Here is a 25546-nt window from a genome sequence, read left to right as displayed (position 1 = left end):
GCTGCTTTTTCCTGGCGGATGATGATCATGTTTTATGGAACGCTTATCCGAGTTGAAGGCTTTGGATGGTTCAGCTGCCTTCATGAACATGTCACTTATTTTGTAAAGGGCTGCAAAAATTTGATGTGCGGTTGCAAAATGTCAAGGCCCCTGAGTTTGCCCCAAAATACGAACGTCATTACATTACTTCCGTGTTTCCAGTGTAGTTCCATATCTATATTATGCCTCATGTGTTTCCAATTCAGTATCTGTTAGTCATAAAGTTTGAAAAAATTAATAAAAAGGAAATAAAAACAAATTAAGAGTAACAATAATACTTCAGAGATTTGTTTTCTTTAGGTAACTACTCAAGGGCATCTAGTCTTTAGATTCTGCTGTTCTTGGCAGTGTAAGATAAATAACACCATTAATAACATTTTGAGATCAAGCCACTTACAGATACCACAGCAATTAATAACAGTATGTTTCGTACTGACAAATTATGGCGACAAACTGCAGGAAAACACTAACCGACAGCGATGAAATGAGCTGCTGTGCGATATTAATTCATACTTAATTAAGTTCTGCCTCTGGGAGCGTACAGGAAGCCGGTAAGTGCTGTGCTGTGGTTTTGTTTTCGGAGGTTAGCAGCTCTGAATCGGCTTGGGATCCGCCACGGGTTTGCGGTCCGGGTCCACAAAGCATCGACGTGAGCTAAGAAACGTTCCCACTGTTCTTTTCCTCTCATCGTCGATCGGAGAAGATTGTGACATCATCATGACCGCTGTGTTTTTTTCTTCAGATGCGGTGATAGGTTGTTGTTGGGTGGCGATTTAGAGATGGAACTGCATGACAAAGTAATCACGCGTGGGCTGGAAGCAGACGGGAGCTGCCTTATTCCACACAGGTGCTTGAGTGCCAGGACATGGCTGATTGTTCGTACCCTGCAATACTGCTCCTGACGTATGGGAATTTCCTTGAGCTATATACCATTCCCTGACTTGAATCAAAGGGCAGCAATGAAGTTACCAACAACCATCGACAAACCAGTTGGGGAGTGACACCACTGATGAAAAGCCTAGCACTTGTGGTTCTGCGGGTTCGGATCTGTGCCCATGATTGGAAGGTTCCTTGTTCATATCCTGTGATTGTTACAGTGATTTCAGTTGGGCTGTTAAGCAAGGCCTTTAATCCCAGTTCTTCTGGCTTCTTACTTGCTTTGGACAAAAGCGTCTGCTTAATATGTAAATGTATCTTGCACTTCTTGTGACTTCAGGTTTCATTTATTTGCACCTGCAACACCCCAGTCTTTGCCTGGTACCCAATCTGGCCATCCTTGCTGTGTTTTCCAAACGGCTAGGTAACCCATCGATATCTTGTCTTTACGGCTGGTGCTGCTGACACTGTGCCCCCTAGTGGTCCGTAGCAGTCAGGCACCTACGCCGTGACAGACTGTCAACCTACAGGCCAGGACGGGATTCTTCAAAACCAGCCACCGTGACTTTCAGTTTGTGACTAGATCAAAGGCTCGTGGTTTACATTTCATTTTACCTACTTAGCAGATGCTCTTATCCAAAGTGACGTGCTATTGAGAAGGCTGGGTTTGACAGCGCCTGGAGCAATTGTGGCTCCTTGAACCAGCAATCTTCCAATCACAGACGTGGCACTCTAACCCGCTGAGCTGCAAGATGTTAGCATATTTCTTTCAATCCGCCATGAATATGCATAGATTAAGAATGTTTCCTTAATTGGCAAAAAGGAGAAACTAACCCAGATGGAAAGTTATGCCTGAACTATTTAGAATTCTTCCAATATGAATACTTCATTTTTCACACTTGCTGCATTTATGGGAAAATACCTGCGACCTAAGAACTCATGGTGATGCTGACTCCCAGTACATACTAGTGATGTTTCTTCTTGAGCGTTTCATTGCTTAAATGTTGTCGCACAAGCCACACGGTGCTTACACACCCCAACGTTACTCATAAGCGTGCCCCCAGAGACCAATCGACTCCTTCCTGCACAAGAAGACAAACCGACTCGTAACGAGTACGGGTGTCGAGTCAATATTTGTACTGTGCCTCACACGGGCATCCCACCTTTCCAGGAAGTTCCGGGAGTCTCCCACAAATTGACAGCGGTTCCCTGGCACCTGCAAACGATGCGTAATGTCCCAGAAATCTGTTGCTCTGCTGTTCAGCGGCGGTAAAATTAGCCAGCAAGAGGTCTCCCTGCCATAACCCTGCCATCCGCTAGCCCTGGTTGGCAAATTTTACCAGCAGAACCCCACACTAAATAAATATACGGTATTACCATAATACTGCCTAGCCAGCCCCCCTGCCCACCCACTTTGGTTGTCCCTTAATTCAATATGCCAAAGGTAGGATGTCTGAGAGTGTAAGTGTGTGGAGAAAAGTAATCAAATGAGGCAATTCATCCCGATTGCTTAGATAGTTAAAGATTCAAGAGAGCATTATTGACTCACACACACATGTCAGACAGCACAACCAGTGGTAAAACGACAACCAATGAGTAAATAATAGGAACAGCCAATAAGAATCACTAAGCCTATAGAACTGATTTCTTGAGCCTGTGCCAGTAATTAAAATTACAGTGAAAAACAAGTACAGGGATCTTTAAGTAAAACAAGGGGGATCTTGAAGGCAGCATCATCCTTTGGAAGGATAGTTTGGGTCTTAGGAGAACCGTAAAATGAAGGGAGGAGGGAAATGTGAAAAGTTCAATGACCGAAAAAGAGCTTCCATCTGTCATCTTGTCCTTGGAATTGTTCTCTTTTATTGGACCTAAAATGGCTGAAGCCTCGATTTGGTTTTTTTCATGTTGACGTTTGCTTTCTAGGGTCAGAATACGCTCTGTGTGCATATTTGTGTTGCTTTGATGCCTCTCTTTGCGTCCTGCCCCCAGTGACCAAAGCAAAATATGGTCACCTTAGCTTCTATTGAAGCCGAAAGCCCTTTTAAATAAACAATGGAGGTATTTAAACCGGTCCTTCGTTGCGATTGATGAAGAGTACAGTCTGGCCTTGGCAGCGGCTTTTGCTTTTCTGCAATGACCGCTTCCTAAATTGGGTTGGCCGCCGCGGTTCATTCGAGGTTCCCTTTGGAGCGTGCACAGAAGTCTCCAGAAAATAAGCGGATTCTCCTCTCTCTTGCTGCCTTTGTATTCCCTTCTTTTGTTTTTATTACACGAAGAAGCGATTTGCTTTTTCATTTTCATGCAAATTAGCTCACCCCCACCTCCGCCGGTGCAGGTTTAAGCCGGAATGCCTGGCAAAGGATTGTCTGGTTTGCATCACGGGGATGGAGCGATGCAAAGGTCTTCCGGAACATTCTCCACCTCTAACCCGTCACTCCGGGCTCTGACACCTGACTAATGTGACGTTATTGTAAAACCTGCTTGTGCAGGGGAGGTAATTTCGTTTGGGTAAATGTGCTCCATCAGGACAGCGGTTCGTCATCTCTGCGAGGCGAGCGAGGCAGACCGCTTTGTGCCAGAGGAGGAACGGCACTGGCATGGTTGATTTAACACGCATGCTTTCTGTGTTATTTATTTCTCCACATGAAGGCGAGAGCAGAAGCCAATCTTGCTGGGAGTGACAGGGCAGACTTGAGTGTCGTTTTTCCGGAAGGTGAGGTGCACGGACCTTAACCCTTTCACATCAGAATTTCTTCTCTGGTGGTTTAATGATAATAATACTTTATCGATCCCCATGAGGAAATTCTCTTTTTTCCTCCCCCCTCTTGCTCTCAGTGACACACATATAGCTGAGAGCAAGCTTGGCAGCAAAGGGCAGCTACCACAGAGCTGGGGATTAAGGGCCTTGTTCAAGGGCCCACAGTCATGTGACTATCCTGCCAAGGACGGGCTCGAACTGACGACCTTCCGGTCACAGACACAAAGCAATCATATTTGGTTCTGCCCTCAGAACATTTATGTGTAAGTATATTCAATGGTCCAATAGTGGCTCCCGGAAATCGAACCAAAGTTCAGTTCCTCAATCCCAAGGCTTCCTGCCGTCCGTGAGAAGCTCCTCATTGCCACAGTCTCCAGGCACACAGCGCCTGTTTCATGGTGCAGTTGCCGTACATGCTGTACATATCCAGGGCAGAATATTGTGGGGGAGGCGGGGGGGTTTGAAAAAGGCTGCGAGAGCCCTCCAGATTGTGAGGTACTTCTGAGTTTGCGGACGAGTTCTTGCATTTCGGAGGAAGTCATGAGGGCATCGGAAGAATCTAGAATCCCCTTTAAGAGGAATCCCTTGGTGATGGAAATCTAAGCCCCCCCTCCCAGCCCCACCCCCCAATTTTTTTCCGAGTTCTGCACCGCAGCCTGGTCCTCCCACACCTCCTCCTCTTCGATCGTACCTTCATTTACGACACGGCTCTGCCTCTGACCTTTCACGAGTGTGACGGATAGCTTGTTTTCTGGGAGTGTGGCTGGCTTCCCTCCCTCTCTCTCGCCTTTTGTCTCTTTCTCTCTCTATCCCTTTCTGGGGGATGATGTCGCATATCAGACTCAGTGAAGTCACCTAAGGTTCTGCTGAAATGTCAAGTGATGGTTTCATTCGCTGCGTGCCACCACAAGGCCCGCCCCCCGCTCAGTGTACCGTCCAATGGTGAACCCCGCCTCCGCAAACTGCGTCTGTTAGTATGAGACCTCTAGCAGGCTGACTATTCACTAGAAGGTTATACCAGGTCACTTTGGCAAATGACTGGCTATAAGAAAATGTATCTTTCTTCAAACACAATCCTTCTGTATGGTTTAGGGGTGCATGTTTGCATGTGACATTGCAGTGGGTTATTTTTGTGTGATCGAGAGAGATAAATAATTAATAATGAAACCCGTATGTCTCATGTTTAGCCTACGAAGGGGCTCCTGTGGGCATATTTTTCGCAGTTTTTGGTTGCATGTGGGTGGTAATGTGTCAGTTTGGTGGTGTAGGACTCTGCATGTGTGTGTGCTTGGGCTTAGGGTTCCTGTTGAGTGGCAGTGGGCTGCGGGCACCTATTGATCCGATCAGATCTGACATCTAGAGATTCTCTGTGTTCAGACGTGCCGGGACATGGGACACGTTACCCCTCAGCACACAGACACACAGAGCTGGTCTATGTCTGAGCAGGTTTAGAAAAGTTCTTGTCAGACAAAATCAGGGATTGGAGTCGCGGCCAATAAAGAAACAGGAAACAAAACAGGGAAGCAAATGAGACAATCAGGCTATTAAACGAGTCAAATTAAACATGACAGGAAAAAACACAACTGGCTTTGCACTGCACTCCTGAGAGGCCAGACTCTCTTCTGGAAAGTTTTCCGGTGTGACTGTCCGTGCGCCGCGATGACACAGCGCCTTAGCGTGTTAGAGATCGTCAGGCACACGTGTGCAGCACCTGTGTCACAGACAGCCGGTCCAACAGAAAGAACAGATGTCAGCCAGCTCACATGGGAAGGACTAACAACACATAATCGGACAAAGTCTCCTTCTTCTTGATACAAACTTTCAAGGAAAAACGGGATTCCAGAATCCCTTGGATGCAACGTCGGACAGTAACTGGATTCTGAAGGAAAAAAAAAAAAGATACTTGTGATGAAAATAAATTTTCCTCGGATTACAGTGGCACGAGACTCAGGGGGGGGGGGGGGGTATTCGCAGTAAAACTTGCCAAACTGACTTTTTCTTGTTTGTCCTGGGAAAATAAAGTAACCGTGCCTGTGTTCTGCGGAGACACACTTTTCATTACCTTGTATTCGCCGAAGCTGCGTCTGGCCAGAGAAATGGCAACAAAAGTCCTCTGTGACTCCCTGAACTCCCGAGTACGCTCCACCTGCCAGCGTCCCGAGCAGCGAGCCCGTCTCCCTCTCTCTCTCTCTTTCTCCCTCTTCCTCTGTCCGTCTTTTACTCTCTCTCTTTCTTTCCCTTGCTCTCTCCCTCTTCCTTCTTTCTTTTTTTTTTCCTCCCAGGCAGGAATTTGCATGGACTTCTGGCTCCACAGCCTCCATCTCTGAGAAGTTTGTAAACTCCGCTGCCGGGGAGGAGGTCCAGGACGGCAGTGGTGGGATACGGATTTTGAGTGGCTTCTTCAGGAATTGGGGACCCCCCCTTCCCTCCCCCGCTCCCCCCCCTCGCCCACACACAAATCCGCCCGCCCCCTGACCACCACCCCCCCTGGTGGCGATGACCCCCTTGGGAGAGAAGGGGAGCCCCTGTGCTCTCCTCGCCCTCTGCCTGCTGGGACTGCTGGTCCTGCTGGTTGTGGATGGAGCTCACGGCCGGCCTTTTGAGGATGAGGATTACTACATGCAGGAGCTGCTTTCGCGGGAGCATTACTACCATGCCCCTGAGGAGCCCGTGGCCACCCCAGAGGCTCCGGACCGGGGGGCAGACGACCGCGTGAACCTCAGAGCGGCCAAGAAGGAGCCAAAGAACAGGGAGAAGGAGAACCGGCCCAACAAAGCGGCAGCAGGTAGGCAGAACTCTGCCGTCCACCCAGCGCTTCTTACCGTATTGCGACACCTGTGCTATAAAACTTTATTGTGTAGAACATTTACTCATGACGGAATTACTCTTAAAAAGTTACAGTGAAACACTAGCAGCACATCAGAAATCGTAAGCTGTTTACTCCCGGATTGTAGCTAGTGGCTAACTGGGTTAGCCGTCGCTTTTCTTTCTGCCCCGGATAGACCCTTCTGTTGCTACTGCACACTTTTGCACCCTCTGCAGTATTGCCACCAGCAGGGGGCAGCAGAGAGGCCGGATCGGCATTATCACAAAATTGTGATGAATTCTCCATCGCGGGTAATCCTCTGTACAGCGAGAGATCGTGATAAACAGTTTGCAGTTACTATGACGGGACATAAATTCTTTGAACTCGTGCGAAAGCCTTAAAAAAGCTCCTGAGAATGATCAGTGCTTAAGTACGTGTGACGATGGGATCCACAGAACCGGGGCAGCTTCTCGGATCTGTCTAACACACCATAAAGTTCCAAATTATTACCAGGGGCAGATGTGAGCAGAGCTAGTCGTACGTACTTTTATAATCACGATTCTCACTGGCTTCATACACCCCCTATAGACCGACGGCTGCTGTAACTCGTCAGATTACAGTATAATTACGCCATCATTAGTGTGACACGCTGTCATTTTTCAAAGGTGTAAGATGTCATTATGCGCCTATGAAATACACACTTACGCGTCTCTTAGGTAAATTAAACCTGTCACGCCTAGAGAAAACACTTGTCAGAGGTAGATTGATTAATTAACAGGGAGATCGGGAAATGAAACCCTTATAAAGGATGGAGTAACCATGATAAAAATCTAAGGGGTTCATAAGAGCATAATCAAATGATAGACGAGTGAGAAATAAAATGTGGAAGAGAGGGCCTGCTTGTGGGAGGCGTGTATGGACCACAAATGTGGTTGATGGCAACAAATCGCGGCTTTCCGTTTACGCTCCCATCAAAGGGAACATTCGAAATGAGATAAAGGTCCACCTGGGAATGTTGGTTTGATGTTCGGGGATTTCTGCGACTGGCAGGGTTGACGAGCAGGATCTGAGGACGCCGTCTGAGAGGCCATAGGAACCCGTTACCGGCCAATAATCGGGATGCACCCCCCAGGAGGATCGCGCACATCAAAGTGAAGAACCTCTTAGCATTTACCGCACACCTGAGGTGCATCTTGATTGAGGGAGGATGAGAAGCGCATCATTTCCTGTCAGCTGTCAACGTGAACACGTCGCGGTGCCCCAGAACCAACCGGCTCGCAGGCGTCGTCGTGGCAGCCGCCGTTCCTGATGCATGTCTTATGCCGAATTAGCGATAAAGGGGGGCTGATTCGGCCATAATAACTTCACACTCATTTCTGGGGGGTGCGAGAAGCTTGGTAGTAGCCACTGTACTGGTGACAGACCTGGGCGGATGGTCTTCCGTCATGCGGCCACCTCTGCTTTCGCTTCGTGGTGCAGGTGGACTTTGTGGGGGGGGCTCAGAGGAGATTTTTTATGAGATCATTCAGCCGCACACAGCTGAGCCTGAGAGATATGGGAAAAAAATAAGCATTTTGCAGGACGGAGATTGGGAGGTTACCTGAGCGCGATTCAGTGGTCAGTTGCTGAACACCTATTTTGAAGTGTGGTTTATGGTGTTTCTAAGCAAATTAAGAGCGTTTGTTTTTCCCATACGAAATTAAATAGGAATGTGAAGTGAGTTTGCTGGATCTGGGGAGATGAACAGCAAAATGCCTATAAGGGCAGGATGAGCCCACAGCAACCTCGCTGCCATGGCGATTCTGACCTTCCTATTGACCGCCGACTTTAGGCTTTCCCGTTTAACCACACCCCCACACAAACAGCCGGTCCCGTGCTCCCTTTATGGCCCCGCCCCTCCCATCAGCTGCTGCGCTCCGTTGGGCTGGCTTTCCTGCTATCTGCTCTGATATTCATCTTCCCTGGATCCTCCATCTGCATCGTAAAATGCTTCCCCAGTCGCCTCTTAAAACCATCGCCCGCTGGAAGGCTGTCTCGTCCTGCTTCTCTCCATCCTGCCCTTCCTCAGAGATGGAATAAAGTGCATTTCCTCTGAGAGCTACAGCTACGTTATGACTTTTCCCCCTTCATTAAGTCCTTATATTTATTACAGATCACTCGGCCGCAGAATTCAGCTTCACTCCTCCCAGATTAATACTCATTACTGTATGATTCTAATTCCACATCACTTTTCTTTTGGTGGTAAGGGGTCCTCCGCTTGCTTTTTGTTAAGCTCCCTGATCGATTATCCTCCGCCCTCGTAATTACCGGCACTGCATCACATCTCTAACAGGCACATCACACGCGTCACGTAACATTTTATTCCTTTAGCTGACACTCTTATTCACGAGCGTTGCAGGGAAAACGCATTTGGCGAGACAGGGTGTGAGGAGAGCTGAGGGCGATAGCTGATTCGTTAAGAGGAGGCCTTCGAGGCAGACGTGGGGCTGATTATGTATTGCTTGGCGTGCTTTTCTGAACTGGGTTCGGAGCCCGTTTGAAGGGGCTGTTTTACCTCTATGCACATCAGGCACTTAGAGTTGGAGGTGGGTTGTTGGTGGCTAAACAGGTTAGGCTCCAGTGCCGGGGAAGGTTGCTGGTTTGAATCCCAGAGTCGTTGGGCCCTTGAGCAAAGTCCTTAATCCCCAATTATTATAAAAGCACTGCTAAATATATAAATGAAATGAAATACGGAGGAGCAACTCTTATAGTAGAGATGCTATCTGTGATATATATATATATATATATATATATATATATATATATATATATATATATATATATATATATATATATATATAATGCACAGATATATATATATATATATAATGCACAGATATCCTCAGGAATCTGCAGTGTTTACACGACCAGCACCCAGTGAGGGACCCTTAAGTACAGATTGCATTCAGTGTTATGACAGCAGATCGTCCCTTGGGGTGCGAACCTTCTGGTCAGAGGAGCATCTCCATAACCGGGCAGCGTTGGCATTTGTGTGGATGTCACTCCTCTTCTGTTATTTTGTTATGTCGCATCTTCCGTCCACTACAAGGCACCAAAACCGGTTGGGCTGCATATGGGACAGGATGAATCACCAGTATTTCAGTCCATCTGGGTAAGTGCTGGGGTGCTGAAGACGTGATAACGGTTGGCTGCAGGCGGGTTAGGGCTTCCTCAGCTATGTCTGAAGCGAGGTTTCCTCTGCTGAGGACCATCTGAGGAACAGGCCCAGCCTCCTGGCAGTACGACCTTCTTGATTGGGCGACAGCTTGTGGCCCAGTGGTTGACGGTGAAAATACAACCATCTGTCTGCTATTCACATAAAAAAAATGTTTTCTAGGAAAGAATGGAAACAATAAGGTTGAGAAAAACAAAAAAGGCGGGATGAAAAACAGCATCAATGAAGGAGAGAACCACTTCAAGCCTGTCAAGGAGGGTAAGTGAGAAGCCTCCGTTTGGACTCTGTTTGCTTAAATAAAACATCTGAAAATAGTAATATCAAGTATGAAAGTTTAAGTGGACTTCCCAGTGGGGGGGGGCAGTCATTCCTGCGATTATAACCACCCCTCTCAGATGCACTGGAAGAATCTCTGTATGGGTGGAGCCAAACAGGTAAAGCCATTACATCAAGCAGTCGTGTCAAGGGCAAGATTTTTTAAAACGAATGTTTCCTTAGAGGAAACGTAGCACCCGACGAAGAGACATATATTTCAAATAAATGACGTGACAGACGCATCCCCTTCTGTTTAAAGATTAAATGTTTTGTCTGGCTGCCCTGGCTCGTGATGTAACTGTTATCCAGAATGCAGAACGCAGTGGAAGAAAAGGCCGCTTGTCCATTAGCCAGTAGAGATTATGTGTCTCTTGTGATTCTAAGCAGTGATGGCTATCCAGTTTTCTTTCCATCAGCTGCGAGGTGCAGTTTCAGATGACACAAATGAAATTTGTCAGCAGTGTAATATCTTTTGGAAAAACGGGGGTCACAGCTTCAGTATTGTTGCCATGGTAAAAATAAATCGAGCATAAAGATGTCTCGGGCCAGCGGTGTTAAAAAGGGGAACCTGAAATGTTACGATCTAGATATCTAAAGAGATAAAAATGTCATTTCGGTAAAACAAGACATCTCGTTCCTCGGATAAAATTAGGAAACGAAGTGAGCTCGAGCGGACAGCTTGGCATCGGCTTAAAAACGGGGAACACTTGAGCTGGGATACAGATGTTAGTGTGACTGGTGACGGCCTCAGGTGGTGCTGTGATCCGCGACACACCGTTAGGATCACGGACAGTTCGGCAGGACGTCGGCGCCGGCATTCGGGTCAGAATAGGATTCCTGCTGAAATGAAAGTCACAAGCAATCCTGGAGGAATATCAAAGCGGTCCAGTATGACCCGTCAAATTTAGGCAGTCTGACATCAGAAGAAAGGGCTGTAATCAGCAGGTCTACACAGGGTCACTGGGGCTCGCAGGGAGGCTCTTTCCGATATGAAACTTGACCCAAAGGTCCGAAATTTTATCCATCTCGGCTGGGTGAGAATAAGTCTGTGTGTGTTTTTTCATTCTTTTTTTTCAAATTTGTTTTAGTCAGTGGCTGATGTGAGCGACTGGTAATGGAAGTCATGGTAATGATAATTGACGTTGCAATAAAAGTGCAACAGCTGCAACATATTTATTGCATTACGAAGCATATAAACATCAGCACTGGAGCCCATATACTCATTTACTGGGATAATTCAGGCCATGCAGGTTTCATATACACATGCAAACGAGAAGTAGACAAAACGGTGGAAGCACTTAACAACGTGTTAATATCAAGCGTGTAATAAGGAGAAGAGTCTCTTTTTCACTTCAGATAGTGCATGTTGCTCTCTGTCATGCTAGTCCTGAGCTGTACACTGGGATTTTAGACCATTCTTTGAGAAGGAAAGTGCTGGTAATCTACGCTGTACTCTGTGCTCCAGAACTTTCTATAAAGGTTCAGTCATGTTCTGATCTGATGATGGGGAAAAGTACAACAGCATTTGACTCTATATAAAATTCATGAAGCCCTGATTTTGTTTAGCGGTGTGTACAGGTGCATTACTATCCAGGAAAATGGGGATATCATAGTGAAGTGATGTTTGTACCATAGGGTGCTGCAACACGGCTGCTTATACCTTGGCCGGTATAAAAGCATGCAGAGTGATCATGTGACCTAGTGACTCCCGCAATATGGCTGCTAGCGTTGACTGGCTTTGTGGGTCGAAGGCATTCTTTGGTCTCCAGTAAGCCCATCTGGATGTAGGGAAAAAGTGTGAAAAATGACTCTAATCAGACCGTTTGACTTTATTCCATAGCTCAGGGCTTCCAGTTTTGTGTTCTTTATACCAGAATATGCATCTTTTTGAATTTGCTTTGGTTACAAGCAGTTTCCAAATGGCAAGCCTATTATAAATTCCAGCTTTTGAAGCTCGCAGCGGTCACTGGCGTGCTGATTCAGTTCTGTCGTAATTTTTGAGGTCTTTTGTGGTGTTCAGGTACCTATCAAAGTGCTGACAGACCTCTTTTATACTGCTAATTTTCATTCGACCTAATATGAGTCACCTTTGTAGCTGCATTTGTAATTGTGATTTAGTCACATGAAAGTTAAAATCCTTTTCATGTGGAGTTTTCATTGCTTTGTACATTTTTCATGATCACTTTTCCAGTGCAGGTCACCGTGACCTTGAAGCCTGTGCCAGGAGGCAAAGGGCACGAGGCAGGGGACACCAGTCACAGGGCACACACTCAAATTTAACCCAACTTTGGAAGGAATCTGGACAGACTACAGGAAACTCACACGGACAAAAGGAGAACAGGCAGGAATACTAATAGATATAAACACACACATCTCGAATCACCACGCATCCACGAAGGCAGCAAACATCGATAAAACTTGTATGGGGTGTTACGGGGGATTAACTTAATTGCCACTTTTAATGATTTCCCAGCCGCATCACAGCACTAATTGAACAGATCTCGTTAACAAGGCTGGAAGGGAACTTCTTATTTACAGAGCAATTACAGATCTCTAACAAACATACAGTATCACCTTTTAAGATTATCACAAAAAAAATACTAAAAAGGGTTATTCAAATTAAGCATGCAAGCCAAAGGCCTTTGGGTTTTCCAAGCAAATGTTAATGGATTCCGGTAAATTTTGTTGTTTTAGAGCACACATTTGGTGGAGGAATCCAGAGGCTTTTATCGTGGTAACAGTGATTCAGGGTAGAGCTGATGTCATAGAGGTGTGGGTCAGCTGATTCATCTTGCGGACACTCGTAGCTTAAAGAGCCTTTAAGGTAAAAAATTAGACCGAGCTGCTGATTACGTAAAACCCAATTCATTTAAAAAACTACATTATGCTGTCCTGCCCTCAAATGCCATTTGAAGAGGAAAAAAAAAATCAATAAAAATATAAGGTATCAGATGTACATTTCATTAGATCCAAGTATCTTGAACTAGGATGCCTCTGGATTCAGGAGTGCCAGACCAGGGAATCACAGGCTGGGCTAATCATGTCAGCAGAGGCATAATTAGACAACGACAACAATGGGAGATTTATTGACGGCATGAAAATCGGGAGGTGAGGCTGGGATGAGAAAAGCTTTCCCTCTGATTTCGATTCATCGTCTTCAAAGGCGAACGGAAACGATAAAGGAGAAGCCAGCGCCCCGATTTCTAAGCAGACAGTGGCGTACAGATTGCTCTGCACGTTGTTGACACCTTATGGGATGTTCTAAAAACTAGGAAAGTCAGGAAGATCCCAAAGGCCCCTGAGAGAGGTTCTAATAAATGTAGAACATAATTGGATTGGTCTGGGATGGGGCTCCAATATGAGGTTGTTCAAAGGGACCTAAAATCACTAGTGGCAGCCCTGCATGCGTGTGTGTCATTCTGTGTGCCTACCGTGTAGCATCACGGTAAAACACATGGTAAATTCAGTACCTCTAGTCTTTTCAGGCTGGAGTTTAATTGCAAGCATTGTTATTTTGGCTGCAGAGATTTAATGAGGGAGCCATGCATAATTTTTTTTTATTTTATATCTGTACATTAAGTAAAAGTTCACCGGTGTTTAATATAATGTCGACTCTGCTGATATTATAACTGATGCTAACTTGGATTAAAATGGACCCATTAAGTGACATAGACTGGGGCCCAGAGTGAAACTGGGTGGTAACGTGTGTCGGGGGCGGGGGGAGGGGGTGCTGTTGGTGTGGCTTACCTAGAGCTCCATTAAAGCTTTGAGCGGCAATAGTTAATTAGGGAGGTGTCTTTAATACATGGTTTTAGCGGACCCACAACACAGCGCAAGGCTTTGCTGGGCCATCCTCTCTCCTTATTCCATCCCATATGGCAAATGACTCAGTTTTTCTCAGGGTTTGACTCTGCCAACCCAGGGTAAATCTAATATGTTAGCTTCTGCACGAACTTGTCGCTTTGCATCGACGACATCATTAGGATTAAACGCTGAATGCTTTGACCCGAACCCGAGCATGCTGTCGATTTATGAGTTACAGCTGGACATTTTATTGATGCTGAAGTTAACTTCCTTCTCTGAAGACTGAGCTAGGCTTAACTGTGTCCCAACTGAGGGGCCAAGTGTGTTTTAGGGTGATGTGACCTAACTTGTCTCGTCACAGCTTAATTAGCTTTAATTTCAAATTCCGTAATTTGGATCAGATGCATCTTTTGTGGGGATCGCACATCTTGGGAGTTAAATTCCTTTACGCCATGTGTCATCCTGCAGTAGCTTCTTCTGTGTTTTCGGTTCTGCCGAGCTGGTGAGATCGGCAGCCTTGGCCCCATGACGGCGCAGCAATGGAAACCACGTGCATCACACAGTGTCCCTGCAGACCGACCTACTCCGAGGCAGGAATACCTGCTCTCGTCGCCCTTAACTGTCATCTACAGCAGCCTGGAGCAGAGCGGTGATGGAGCTGAAAGCAAAGCTGTTAGCTATCAGGCTTCCTTCGATAAAAAGGCTCAATTTGCAGGGAAATCAAGGAAAATTCCAGAACGGCTTCGTCGCTAATAAGCAAGGGTTACACTTCCCATAATCAATCAGAAGATGGGGAGTTCTATGCGACGTTGCCAACAAAACCATGAGGTGAATGAGAGCTGGCAGCTGGCTGTACTTTCCACTGGCGATGAGTTAATAATTTGTTTGGGTTGAAGCGCCTTTGTGACATATTGGAAAAATTAGCAACCTTTCGAAGACTTTCTGCCATAATGACGTGGAATCCCATGTGCAAAGAGGAACTGTGGATATATGGACAGGAACTCGCTGACATGTTTCATGAGAAACAAAAGACTCTTTAGAAACTTGGCTGCTTCTCATCTTCTTGCATCTAAGACATACCAGGCTGGCATTAGGGTAAGATGCAGAGTCATGGCCAGGCAAACAGTGGCATGAGTGTAGTATGAATCGATTCCGATTGAGGAGCTGATGCAGGTTATTCGTTACTCCTTTCTAGCGTTGAGTCCAAGCTAGAACAGTCACTAGACTGACATGTTTAACTGCCATCATGATTTTGCCTGGCAGATGTGTTGAGGCTGCTTCAAATATGCAAAGTGTGCCCTAATTGACTGGGAAGTGTGCCCTAATTGACTGGGAAGTGTGCCCTAATTTACTAGAGGGTGTGTCCTAATTGACTGGGAAGTGACTCTAATTGACTGGGAAGTGACTCTAATTGACTGGGAAGTGTGTCCTAATTGGTTGGGAAGTGTGCCCTAATTTACTAGAAAGTGTGCCCTAATTGACTGGGAAGTGTGCCCTAATTGACTGGGATGTGTGTCCTAATTTACTAGAGGGTGTGTCCTAATTGACTGGGAAGTGTGCCCTAATTGACTGGGAAGTGACTCTAATTGACTGGGAAGTGTGCCCTAATTGACTGGGAAGTGACTCTAATTGACTGGGAAGTGTGCCCTAATTGACTGGGAAGTGACTCTAATTGACTGGGAAGTGACTCTAATTGACTGGGAAGTGTGCCCTACTTGGATTGGCCCAAGAAAGGCAAGCTTCCTTATTTTCTGAGATTAATGGCTGGGTCCCTCTGCCTTGTCACTGTCACTGTTCTGCGGTGTCACCCGTTATCAGACGGAGGGCCCACTGGACTGTGCGAGTTCTGCTCGACAGAACCTGCAGGTTGTGCAGTGAGAAACGGGACGCTGACAGCACACACATATTGGGGGGAAATGAGATCATCTATATCCATCATGGGGGGTGATAAGTAATGAGTAACTGGCCAAGATAACCTGGCAGAAAGTACGACATTATATTATTATTGATTATGTTCATGTGTTCATGTGCCTGGTCTTTGGTTTATCATTGTGTGAAGGCTGCTAAAAAAAATCACCCATTCGTTTAGGAGCTCAAATGCTTGTATACTCCAGTGTAACCTTGACAACAACACAATTTACCCCTTTTTCCCCGCTGCTGGAGATTGAATAATTGCTTGATTGTGCTCCATTTTAGATCAATCTGTGTCACAATTAAACAATTAAACAATGACGTTTTAATGCCGCATTTTACGCCTCCGTGGGCCATAATTGCTCGTTCTCCTTAAACAGCTGCTGAGTTATTCTTAAAGGAGAAACGAAGGCTTTTCCTATTGGCCAAACGGAAGCTAACATTACTGACGCGTAACTCTGCCTCTGAACATCTCAGGACCAGCTAATCCAATCAAACGTCTAATCATCTATTCATTTTTTTTTTAACTTTGTATCCATGATGAATTTAAAAAGTGCAGGAAACTTCTCACATCTGTTTCTCCCTGATTGCTGTTATGATATTTTTATATCAGAGGAGAACCAAACGTCCACAGACAGACAGCTGGCGGTAGCTTCTTCGGCTAAATGCGTTAATTGCAAGTGTGCCACCACAGCGAAACGGGAGCCGGCACTGGGAGGAGAATAGCGCTCCTCACAGGTTTCGCGTTACTGCAGGAACACGGAGTCACTTTCAGGCAGCCCTGCCCATTACCACAGATCCCGAAATGGCGAGCATCAGAGTTTTTGCTGTGCTAGATGCAGAACATTTCATGTGTGTTTTTTAATTAATCATTAAACCTCGAACGGAAACTTTTTATAATCAAGTCAAGTGCATATTCCATATGCAGGTATGACATAGCATGAAATTACTTTGCCAAGACTGTGGTGCGACTCACAGATAGCAAATTACAAGGGGAGGGTTTTCACAATACTTAAAGTGGAAAGCAGGCGGGCTGGACCCCCACGGAAAATTAGGACATGAATAAGTGAAGCTGAGTCAATGTCGGAGGAACTTCGGCATCAATAAAACGTCCAGCTGCAACTCATAAATCTATGCAAAGTCGATAAACAAACGCTATGACTTAAATCCCCCACTGCATTAACTTCACTACTGCCAAGTAAATCAGCAACATCCTCCCTTGCTTGTGGAACCTCAGCTAGCTGAATGAGACCCGCAGACGTGACAAGGTCCCTACATAATGGAAAAAGAAACTCAGCATGTTTTTTTTATAGCAACGATACATGCTGGTCACACTGGTTATTTGTACAGCCGCTGTCAGCCACTGAAGGTGATGTCCAGTATGTCCACCCCCGGCAAAGTTACACCAGTAAACAGCCACATTATTTAATTATTTTTATTCATTAGTGCTCTTATTCTGTTTTCTTTCTCTAGGAGTGCCAAGCATCCTGCCGCTGTAGACGTAGCTGTGTTTATGAAGCATTGTACCCCATTCATAAAAACAACATCTTTTTTAAATAACAGAATGAAGCATTTTCATTTTTATTATATTTGACCATTTTCAAGGCTAACCGGCACATGTTATATTACTGTTTAATTTACTGCTTTCCCAAAATAAACAATGAATAGGGTGCAATGTTTGCCCTATTCTCTTCGACCCGTTGGGCCAACTAGCATATTTTTGTATGCTTGCTACCTTCTTGAGTCCTCTACTAGCAGGCCTGTCTTCTCTAAGACGCTTCCCAATCGCGAAGGGATGACTCGTGTGCCGTCCCTTTCGGGAGCCATCTGCGTAGCGCAATAATGACTTTGCAGAGTCGGATGAGAGTAAACAGCGGGAGAACTGGAGGGGAGTTGCTGTACTAGGACGCCAACACGAACACTTTTGTAATGGTGCCACAACGAGGCGAGTAAAGCTTCATAGATCATCTGCTTATTAATGGAAGTAAAGCGAAGTGTGGAGTCAGCCTCCCCTCCCGCCCCCCATTGACTGAAATGGCACCGGAGGGAAAAGCTCAATTTTACTCTAGTAGCTGTAGTTGTTTCAGAATGGTGCCCAGTTAAAAATATTCACTGTAAGTGCAAACTTTCTCGTTTCCGGTTATCACCATGCTGTTTTTTTTTTTTGAGTGACAACAATTTCAAAAACCTTAATGCTGGAGCCAATGGTACTTATGGGAGAACTGATGTTGTGCAACCCTTGGGATTAATGCTATGAATCATCAGCCAGTCTAGTCCATTTCTGATTGGCTGGCGTCAGGTTGAACCGGGAGGTGATTGGCAGAGCACGGTGGGTGTCCAAGCCTCGTTCCTCGTAAAGTGGTAGCAAGGTGTCAGCGTAATGCTGACTGGCAAGCGGCTTTCAATGGCTTTTTAGCATCAACTTATGAAGAAGTGAATGTGTTGCACAACTCACAGCCTTCTGCTATGGAAGATGACACTCAGAGTTGATTTCCAGGGAGTTGTAATCATGTAGGTTTAGTCTCCAGTTATGTGTGCGTATATATATTGTTGTAACACACACACACACACACACACACACAATTTTATTGTTATTTCCCGGTATTGTCACATGTTGAGTTGCTGCAGAAATATGCAGAAAGTTGCTCTGCTTGTGGGCATAATTATTGTCTCTTTAAAGACTCACTCCTCTCTTTTTTCATCCGGACACACACCCTTTCTGTGGGAAGAGTTGCACTGTAATCTGCCTTCGATTTTACAGCATCTGCACATGTCCTCCATGGCACTGAAACAAATTTAAACTGCCCTGTGAGAGATTCATTGCACTTTTGGGACGTTTGCAAATATGGATCTTCTGAAATCGTCTTTGATGATACCCTGTACAGTCTGCAAAGCGACAATCACGTTTGTGGGATGGAAATTGGGAGAATGATAGAGTGGGCGCACGCGTGCCTTTTTTGTGACCTAACCCTCGACTTCGTTTCTCTAGAATGTCCCCCCATGGGACTGGAAACCCTGAAAATAGATGACTTTCAGCTTCATGCCTCCACGATGAGCCGCTACAGCTTGGGACCGCATCGAGGACGCCTCAACATCCAGGTGTGTACAGGCATGGTTGCGGCCAGCCTGCTGCTTTCAACTTCCTGTGAGCTCTAGAATGAGACGTCACGTGTAATAGCTGATGTATCGATTAATCAGAACGGTGTACCGGCCCACTTGTTTTGACATTTGCGCAAAATGACGAAAATTACTTTCCCGCATTTAATTTCGTTATAAAGAAAATAAAGAATCCCCCGTTCTGCCATCTGTTTGTTATTCTGCGTAAAACCAAAGCTAACAACACCTATTACACATTGCACAGATGCAATATTTTACAGTCTTTAATTATTTTACTTGCCATGTCTATAAATAAGTGCGAAGCAGCCCATATTTCTGCCTGTTTGTCATAGGTATCGCAGCACTAAAGCATCTTACAGGGCTACCATTGAAAAAACACAGAGAATCGCACATTAGCAGGCATCCTTACTAACAGGAACTGAACGGGGGGACCTGCTCAAACGAGTTTTCATTTTTGGAGATTGATTGCTTTCAAGTCTGCGTCGCCATGGAAACTTCATATTGTGGGTGGTTTGGCTGCACATTAACGGGCCGTATCGATCTGACAAATATCCCATCTCGTGTCCGTATTATGGATCAGAACACGCTCGACGTGTTATTTGGTTCCGTTCGGAAGACGTGCTGCACTCCTGTGCTTTAATTTCAAGAAGCACTGTGTACCTCTCTCCTCATTAAGCTTCCATGGCTAAGCTACTGGTACAACGTAATTTTCTCTTTAGAAATTGTTTTATATAGTTGTTAAGTAAGATCAAACCAGTATGCAAAAGTATATATATATGATGTCGTTATTCCATTAGCAAACACTTTGGAAAAAAAACTGTCTAATGTTGAGGCTTTGAATTTATTTTCAAATCTACCTGTATTCTGAAGGAGATTTTCACTTTTCTTGCTAAACAAATGATAAATAGAAACCGAAACAATGACATGCCTATTTAAGTAAAGGGAAAGAACGAATGAAAATTTAATTACCATCAGTATTCTCTGGCATAGAAAAAACAACATGAAACGTTCCATATTAAGTTTTCTTCTTAGGGATTTCTTGATGGATTGGATTAAGTAACTATGAGCTAAGAATAGTTTTGGCTCCTTGTGTCTCGTTTTGATGATGTCACTCTGAATTTACCTGGCCGCCTCACATTACGTCTGTGTGATGGAACCGCAGTATTTTCCACACTTTGCATTAATTATCTCATCGTCTGGGAAAATTTTAACAGCAAATTAATTTACTAATGGCATTAAAATAGCTGGAGAATTCATCTAAAGGTGGGAGAAATAAGGCATATTTGTTTTGCTTGTTCATTATTGGATATTTAGGTGCACTGTGACAACGTAAACAGGAACGTTACTGTATGGAAAATAAGCATCTCAAGCTTTTTTTTCCCGAAATCTAAATCCAAATTTCTGTTCTACATTTTTAAGATGTATTTCTGTGAAATCTGTTGCTGGAAAAAAATGCCTTAAAGCACATTATGCTGAGTAGAGAGCAAAGAAATTATTGCTCCGTTGTTTAAAAAAGATGGAATAGGCCCTGCTGTAATAAAATGGGGCAACGTTCGTGGGAAGAAAGATTCTTTGTGAGAAAAGTCTACATCAGGATATAAGCTTGTACCACTTGTCTCATCTTTTGGAATCAAAGCTCCTGGAACAGATTAAGCTAACTAGTTCCACACACTGTAATGTGCAGTTTCCACAGACAACCAAACAAACACAGCTTTCAACGTCACGTGTTTGCCTTCGTCTGGAACGTGCCTGCGCTGCGTCATAGAGCTGAGGTCTTAAACTGAAAGGAACTGAACAGTAAAAATAAGAACTCAAACCATTAATGCAGATGTGTGTTTCAGAATGTGACTGTCGGCGTCAGATAGAGACTCTTCACACATGTTTTAGGCTATTTAAAGAATCACAGGCCAATAGGTTGGTTCTGCAGATTCAAGTAGGACTACGCCGTATTGTCGTTGTAATGAATTTTTTTTTTGTTGAAGTTAAACCCAAAAAGGAAGCTTCCAGAGATAACATGTAGGTGTGTGGCAGTCTACCTTTTTTACTGAGGTTCTGAATCGTCACGCCTCATTCATCAAGGAACAATCGCAAGGCCTCAAAGACCCAGACAGATCTGTGGGCTGCCTTTGTGCTGTTCCTCAGCCTGCTCAGAGCCCCTCTTTTTCATTTTCCCCTGCGCTGAATTGTTACACATCCATCTTCTCTCAAAATTTATGGAAGCTTATAGGAAAGCACCTGTTTTGTCTCCTAATTTAGATCTTGCCAGTTTAGTCTTTTCCTTGGCAACCTGCAGGCTCTTGAGGAGCCAATAACAAGTGTTAATGGACTGGCCAACACGGGCCAAAAACAAACTGATGTAACTTTCCCGCTCGGTAGGATCACTGCGGCATATGCAGCTATAATTCACACCTCTGCCAGCCTCCCGGTCATTGTTGGGTGTGGCTAATATCAGCCGCGTGTGGGGAAGATCTTGGCCCCCACACTTGGCTCGTTCCACCGCTGTTCAGCCACATATGTCTTGCCCCGGTGCTGCCTCCTACTCAGAGACTGCCCTCTGTCGCCCCCTACAGGCCGGGATCTATGAAGACGAGTTCTACGAAGGCGGCTGGTGTGCGGGCAGGAACGACCCCATGCAGTGGTTCGAGGTGGACGCCAGGAGGCTCACAAAGTTCACAGGTGTCATCACGCAGGGCAGGAGTTCCCTCTGGTCGTGAGTACACCGTCGTCATGGCTACCATGCCCTCCCCAGTACACCCAGAGCAGGCAGCCCTATTGTAGATCCAACACAAGTACATTTTAATTTAATTGGCAAAACATTCTATACAATTTAGCATTACTCAGTGCACAGGCTTCTCAAAATATATAAACTGTATATAATTTTATTAACGCAATCTTGAACGTTACCGAAGTCCTTGGGGTCAAATATATTTTTTAAACACTCTGCAGAGACTCACCAAGGATTTTATTCAGCAATGTCTTTTCCATAACATCAGCTCCTTAACCACTGTGCTACCTATTGGTGTAATGTTGATAGAAATTATTGAGAGATTATAATTAGGTGTGATAGCCTTGCATGACCAAAAGACGTGAATGGGAAGAATCTTGCCAACATATGGTCATAATGTAGTGGTCGTTAATGGTTCATTTTTGCTTTTGATTGCAATCCTGGGTTTAAATCAGTGTATTGAATATGTAATTGGGAAAAATGGTAAATTATTGTAAGTAAAACATGCCAGCTCTGCTTTAAGGGTGTATTGTTCAGCAGGATGTATATCAAAGAATCCACACTACTGTTGGGTCCCTCAGCAAGGCCTTTAACCCCAACTCATCCTGGGGCATTGGTTGCTTTGGACAAAGGTATCTGCTGAACAAAGAAATGTAATGCGAAGGCCTAGAACCAACAACTTCCCGGCTGCTGGCCCCGCTCATTAAAGTGACCCAGTGATTCAGCTGTGATGTAGCGTGGTGAGAAAAAGTGTTTTAAATCAGCCGCAATCTAGACATTTTTAATACCTATTCACCTAGCGATCACTGATATGTTGTTAATTATCTAAGACAATGGCAATTAAAAATTAGCCTGTGTAGGCTTCTGAACAGGAACTTCTTACACATCCGATAAAACACTCAGGTGCTTTATTTGTCAAATAACTTGAACAAAATCTAATTAAGCTGAACGGTTCATTTGTAAGGAATGTCATAATTATGTTTCCTGATTTTCAGCAACCTGTTGAAAGCTGAGGTGCAGTTCTAATGGGATTTTGTAGGGAGACGCCTTTTCACAGTGTCATTGTTCTAACATCCTCTCTCTGTCCAATTAATTGATCACATGTGACATCGGCACATGGCAGCCAGACTTTATCATGTATGCTTTGGAAATACCAGCTCTAGGATCTAGTGCTGCAGTGGAAGAGTGTAACGTGTAAAACAGCAATGCAACCACTCACATGTAGAACAGGTAGAGGCGGTCGAGTAATCCTAGTATTCATTAGTGTACATTATAATTGTTTCTCTCTCCCCCCCCCCCCAGACGGTCCACATTTTGTGGATTAGATAATAGAATAGACTGCCATTGTACAGATAGAGCCTTTGCAGTGTGTGGCTCAATGGGCTAAGCATAGGTGCCTGTGATCAGAAGGTTGCTGGTTCAAACCCAACCTCAGCACGTCTGCAGCTCCTTGAGCAAGGCCCTTAACCCACAGCTCCCTGGGTGCCGCTATGGGTGGCTGCTCTTCGCGGACGGCTTACTCCACAAAGAGCAAGTTGAGGGAGGTGTAAAGACAATTTCCCCTAGGGGATTAATAACCTATTGATTATTGTTCCATCTTACGGTCCTATGAAACACACATATTCAGGTGACAGCCAGCCTTTTATACTGCAGCAGTGTGTGCGGTTAGGAAGCTGAAGTGACGCAGTTATATTGCTGGCCATGGCGTTCGAACCAGCAACCTTCCGGTCACGAGTACACGGAATTCCTTGCAGAGTAACAAGTCTTTTTTTTTTCACTTGACGAAATGTACCAGTGCCATTTCAAATGTGTACTGACAGTAAGTCGGTACAGCAGTAAGAAGGTTTGCATCGGGAACAAACACATCAGATGTAAATGTAACTACTTTGTTCGTAGTTTCAGTGATATCCCGCTGATTCATAAGCCACCAGATATCCTTTGATTTTGTCCTCGCTTTGATAAGGAAAACCCCCTAATTAAAATAAAGAACTATGAACGTTTGATATTCATATCTGTAAAACAAGGTTTACGTTAATTTACATATGTTTTTTAATAAAACAACCGGGCTGAGCTACGATATAACAGCTGTGGGGGGGCTTTTCAAACTTTCCTTTTTCCGCTCGTTTGAAAAATGTTCTCGGAACCTGAAGTTTTCGAGCAAACGGCAGGAATCTTGTACAGCTGTCCCACAGAAAAAAAATGCATGGAAACTGAATTTAGACCAAGCAATTTATTAATAGCAGAAAAGGTAAGTATGATCAAAGTTAATCCGAGTGGAGGCGCTGTAGGTGTGGCGAGAAGGTTAATTGATCTGGGGCTTGCTAATGAATGCATTTAGCTACACGAGAATTCCTCTCCCTCTTTGAAACGGAAAGGTCGCTGAGCTGCAGACAGAATGATGAAGGGAGTCTTTCATCTCGGTTTATTTCTGCCGGTGATTGACATGCCTCGTGTTGGAGGGGTAGCCGCCTGCTTACTTTCCATAACTGCCTCACATGACATTCATCTTAGACTATCTGAAATGGGAGCAGAGGATCCTCAGCAGACCACATGTACTTTTTCAAATTGAAATTTTCATTGTGAGGATGGGGTCAGCCATTGCTCATTCATTAATCAGCCGGAGCTTTTTCTTTGGAAGAATTTGTGCCTGGAGATCCCCTCGTTTCCATGGCGACGTGTGGGCTTGTCTGGCATCATCTATTCTGCTACAACGGGGTCTGAAAAGATCCCTCGAGTCAAGGTGGCGACTTGACAGAGAATAACCGGTTCATGAGACATGGAGTTTTCCTTTCTGGAATTTGCACAGAATGTGACGGGGCAATACAGCAAAAGGAACCCAAATTAATAGGTGAGAGAGAAAAATATATCTCAGGGCGATACATTGGGGCAGAAAGGAAACATCCCTTTTCCAGGATTTGGAGGGAAAACCCAAACTAACCACTGGGTTGGGCATAATGGTCTAGTTGGGTTTACCGACCGATTATGAGGAACAGAATACAATTGAATCATCTGACTCATCCCCTTAGGTGGTCGTGTTTCTCTCTTCTCACACGGTATTGTACTTTAAATTAGTTGTCACCTTGGCAAAGACCTGTAAGGACGGGCTTTAGCGACATGACAATGGACCAAGCCAATTTAGCCTCAGCTGCTGTGGGGTTGGTTTTCCACCTCAACAAACAAGCCAAGGAGCAACCCGCACGGCCGAACGCCACCCCAGGTCCACTCCACCGCAGCGGTGCACCTCGTTAACCCCGTTAGCGCAGGATGTTTCCGGAAAGGTCATCGTTATAGGTCTGAGTTAGAGTCGTCGTTTTTAGACCAGTATCGTGACATGAATTCCTTGCACTTAACGCTGTTCTCCTTCCACGTCTCTCTGCTTTTCCGCGGCTCCTGCCGTCGTGGCCGAAAAATTATGAAACTGCAGGAAACCATAGCAACGCACAAAGTATATCACAGAGTCATGTTGTTGTCTCTGATTTGGGGGGAGGGGGCTTCCCCCAGGCCATGTGTGACACCCCCCCATTCTGTCACCCCCCCCTCCCCCAAACAACACAAGCCTGCCCTGATTAGCGAATGGCACCCATGTGAGTGACCCATCCACGGCTCCTTCACCAAGGCTCTGCTTGCTGGCATGGGGGGGTGGGGGGGGGCACTCTGGGTGGGGGGGGAGGCGGATTAGTTACATCCCTTCAGTATGAATTATTTACGAGCTTAATGCCACTTCCAGAGCCGCCTCTCGTCTTTAAGTCATCTGCTCAAAAGGCAGGTGTGATAAATGGTGTTAAGTCGATTTAAGCATCATCAGAGGGCCGAACGGCTGCCAGCGAGGTCCGCCGTCACGTTTAAGTAAGGCACAGGCGCGGGAAGATGCAATGAGAGCTTAAGATGCTGAAAGTTGCAATGGCTAATAGAATTTACCGAAGTTCTTTTCAATCATTGGTAGCTATCGACAGCTAACTGTAGTCATTCATTTTGGAGAAA

At 45.2% G+C, this 25546-nt stretch overlaps 1 protein-coding gene across 2 annotated transcripts in view; it reads left to right on the top strand.

The window, feature by feature from the left end:
- The first annotated feature begins 6134 nt into the window (after positions 1 to 6134).
- The window catches only part of cpxm2 (carboxypeptidase X (M14 family), member 2), a 42896-nt gene continuing 23484 nt past the window's right edge, over positions 6135 to 25546 (top strand). The window contains exons 1-4 of one of the 2 annotated variants that reach the window (XM_048988027.1): positions 6135 to 6458; positions 9856 to 9951; positions 18713 to 18822; positions 21411 to 21550. In XM_048988027.1, coding sequence (XP_048843984.1) covers positions 6170 to 6458; positions 9856 to 9951; positions 18713 to 18822; positions 21411 to 21550 — 635 coding nt within the window. In that variant the 5' untranslated portion in view covers positions 6135 to 6169. Of the gene's footprint in view, positions 6459 to 9855; positions 9952 to 18712; positions 18823 to 19335; positions 19537 to 21410; positions 21551 to 25546 lie in introns of those variants that run through there. The other variant, XM_048988028.1, reaches the window with a different exon arrangement.

This window comes from Brienomyrus brachyistius, chromosome 20 (assembly GCF_023856365.1).
Source record: "Brienomyrus brachyistius isolate T26 chromosome 20, BBRACH_0.4, whole genome shotgun sequence".
NCBI classification, from domain to species: domain Eukaryota; kingdom Metazoa; phylum Chordata; class Actinopteri; order Osteoglossiformes; family Mormyridae; genus Brienomyrus; species Brienomyrus brachyistius.
This window is presented reverse-complemented; position numbering and strand designations above follow the sequence as displayed.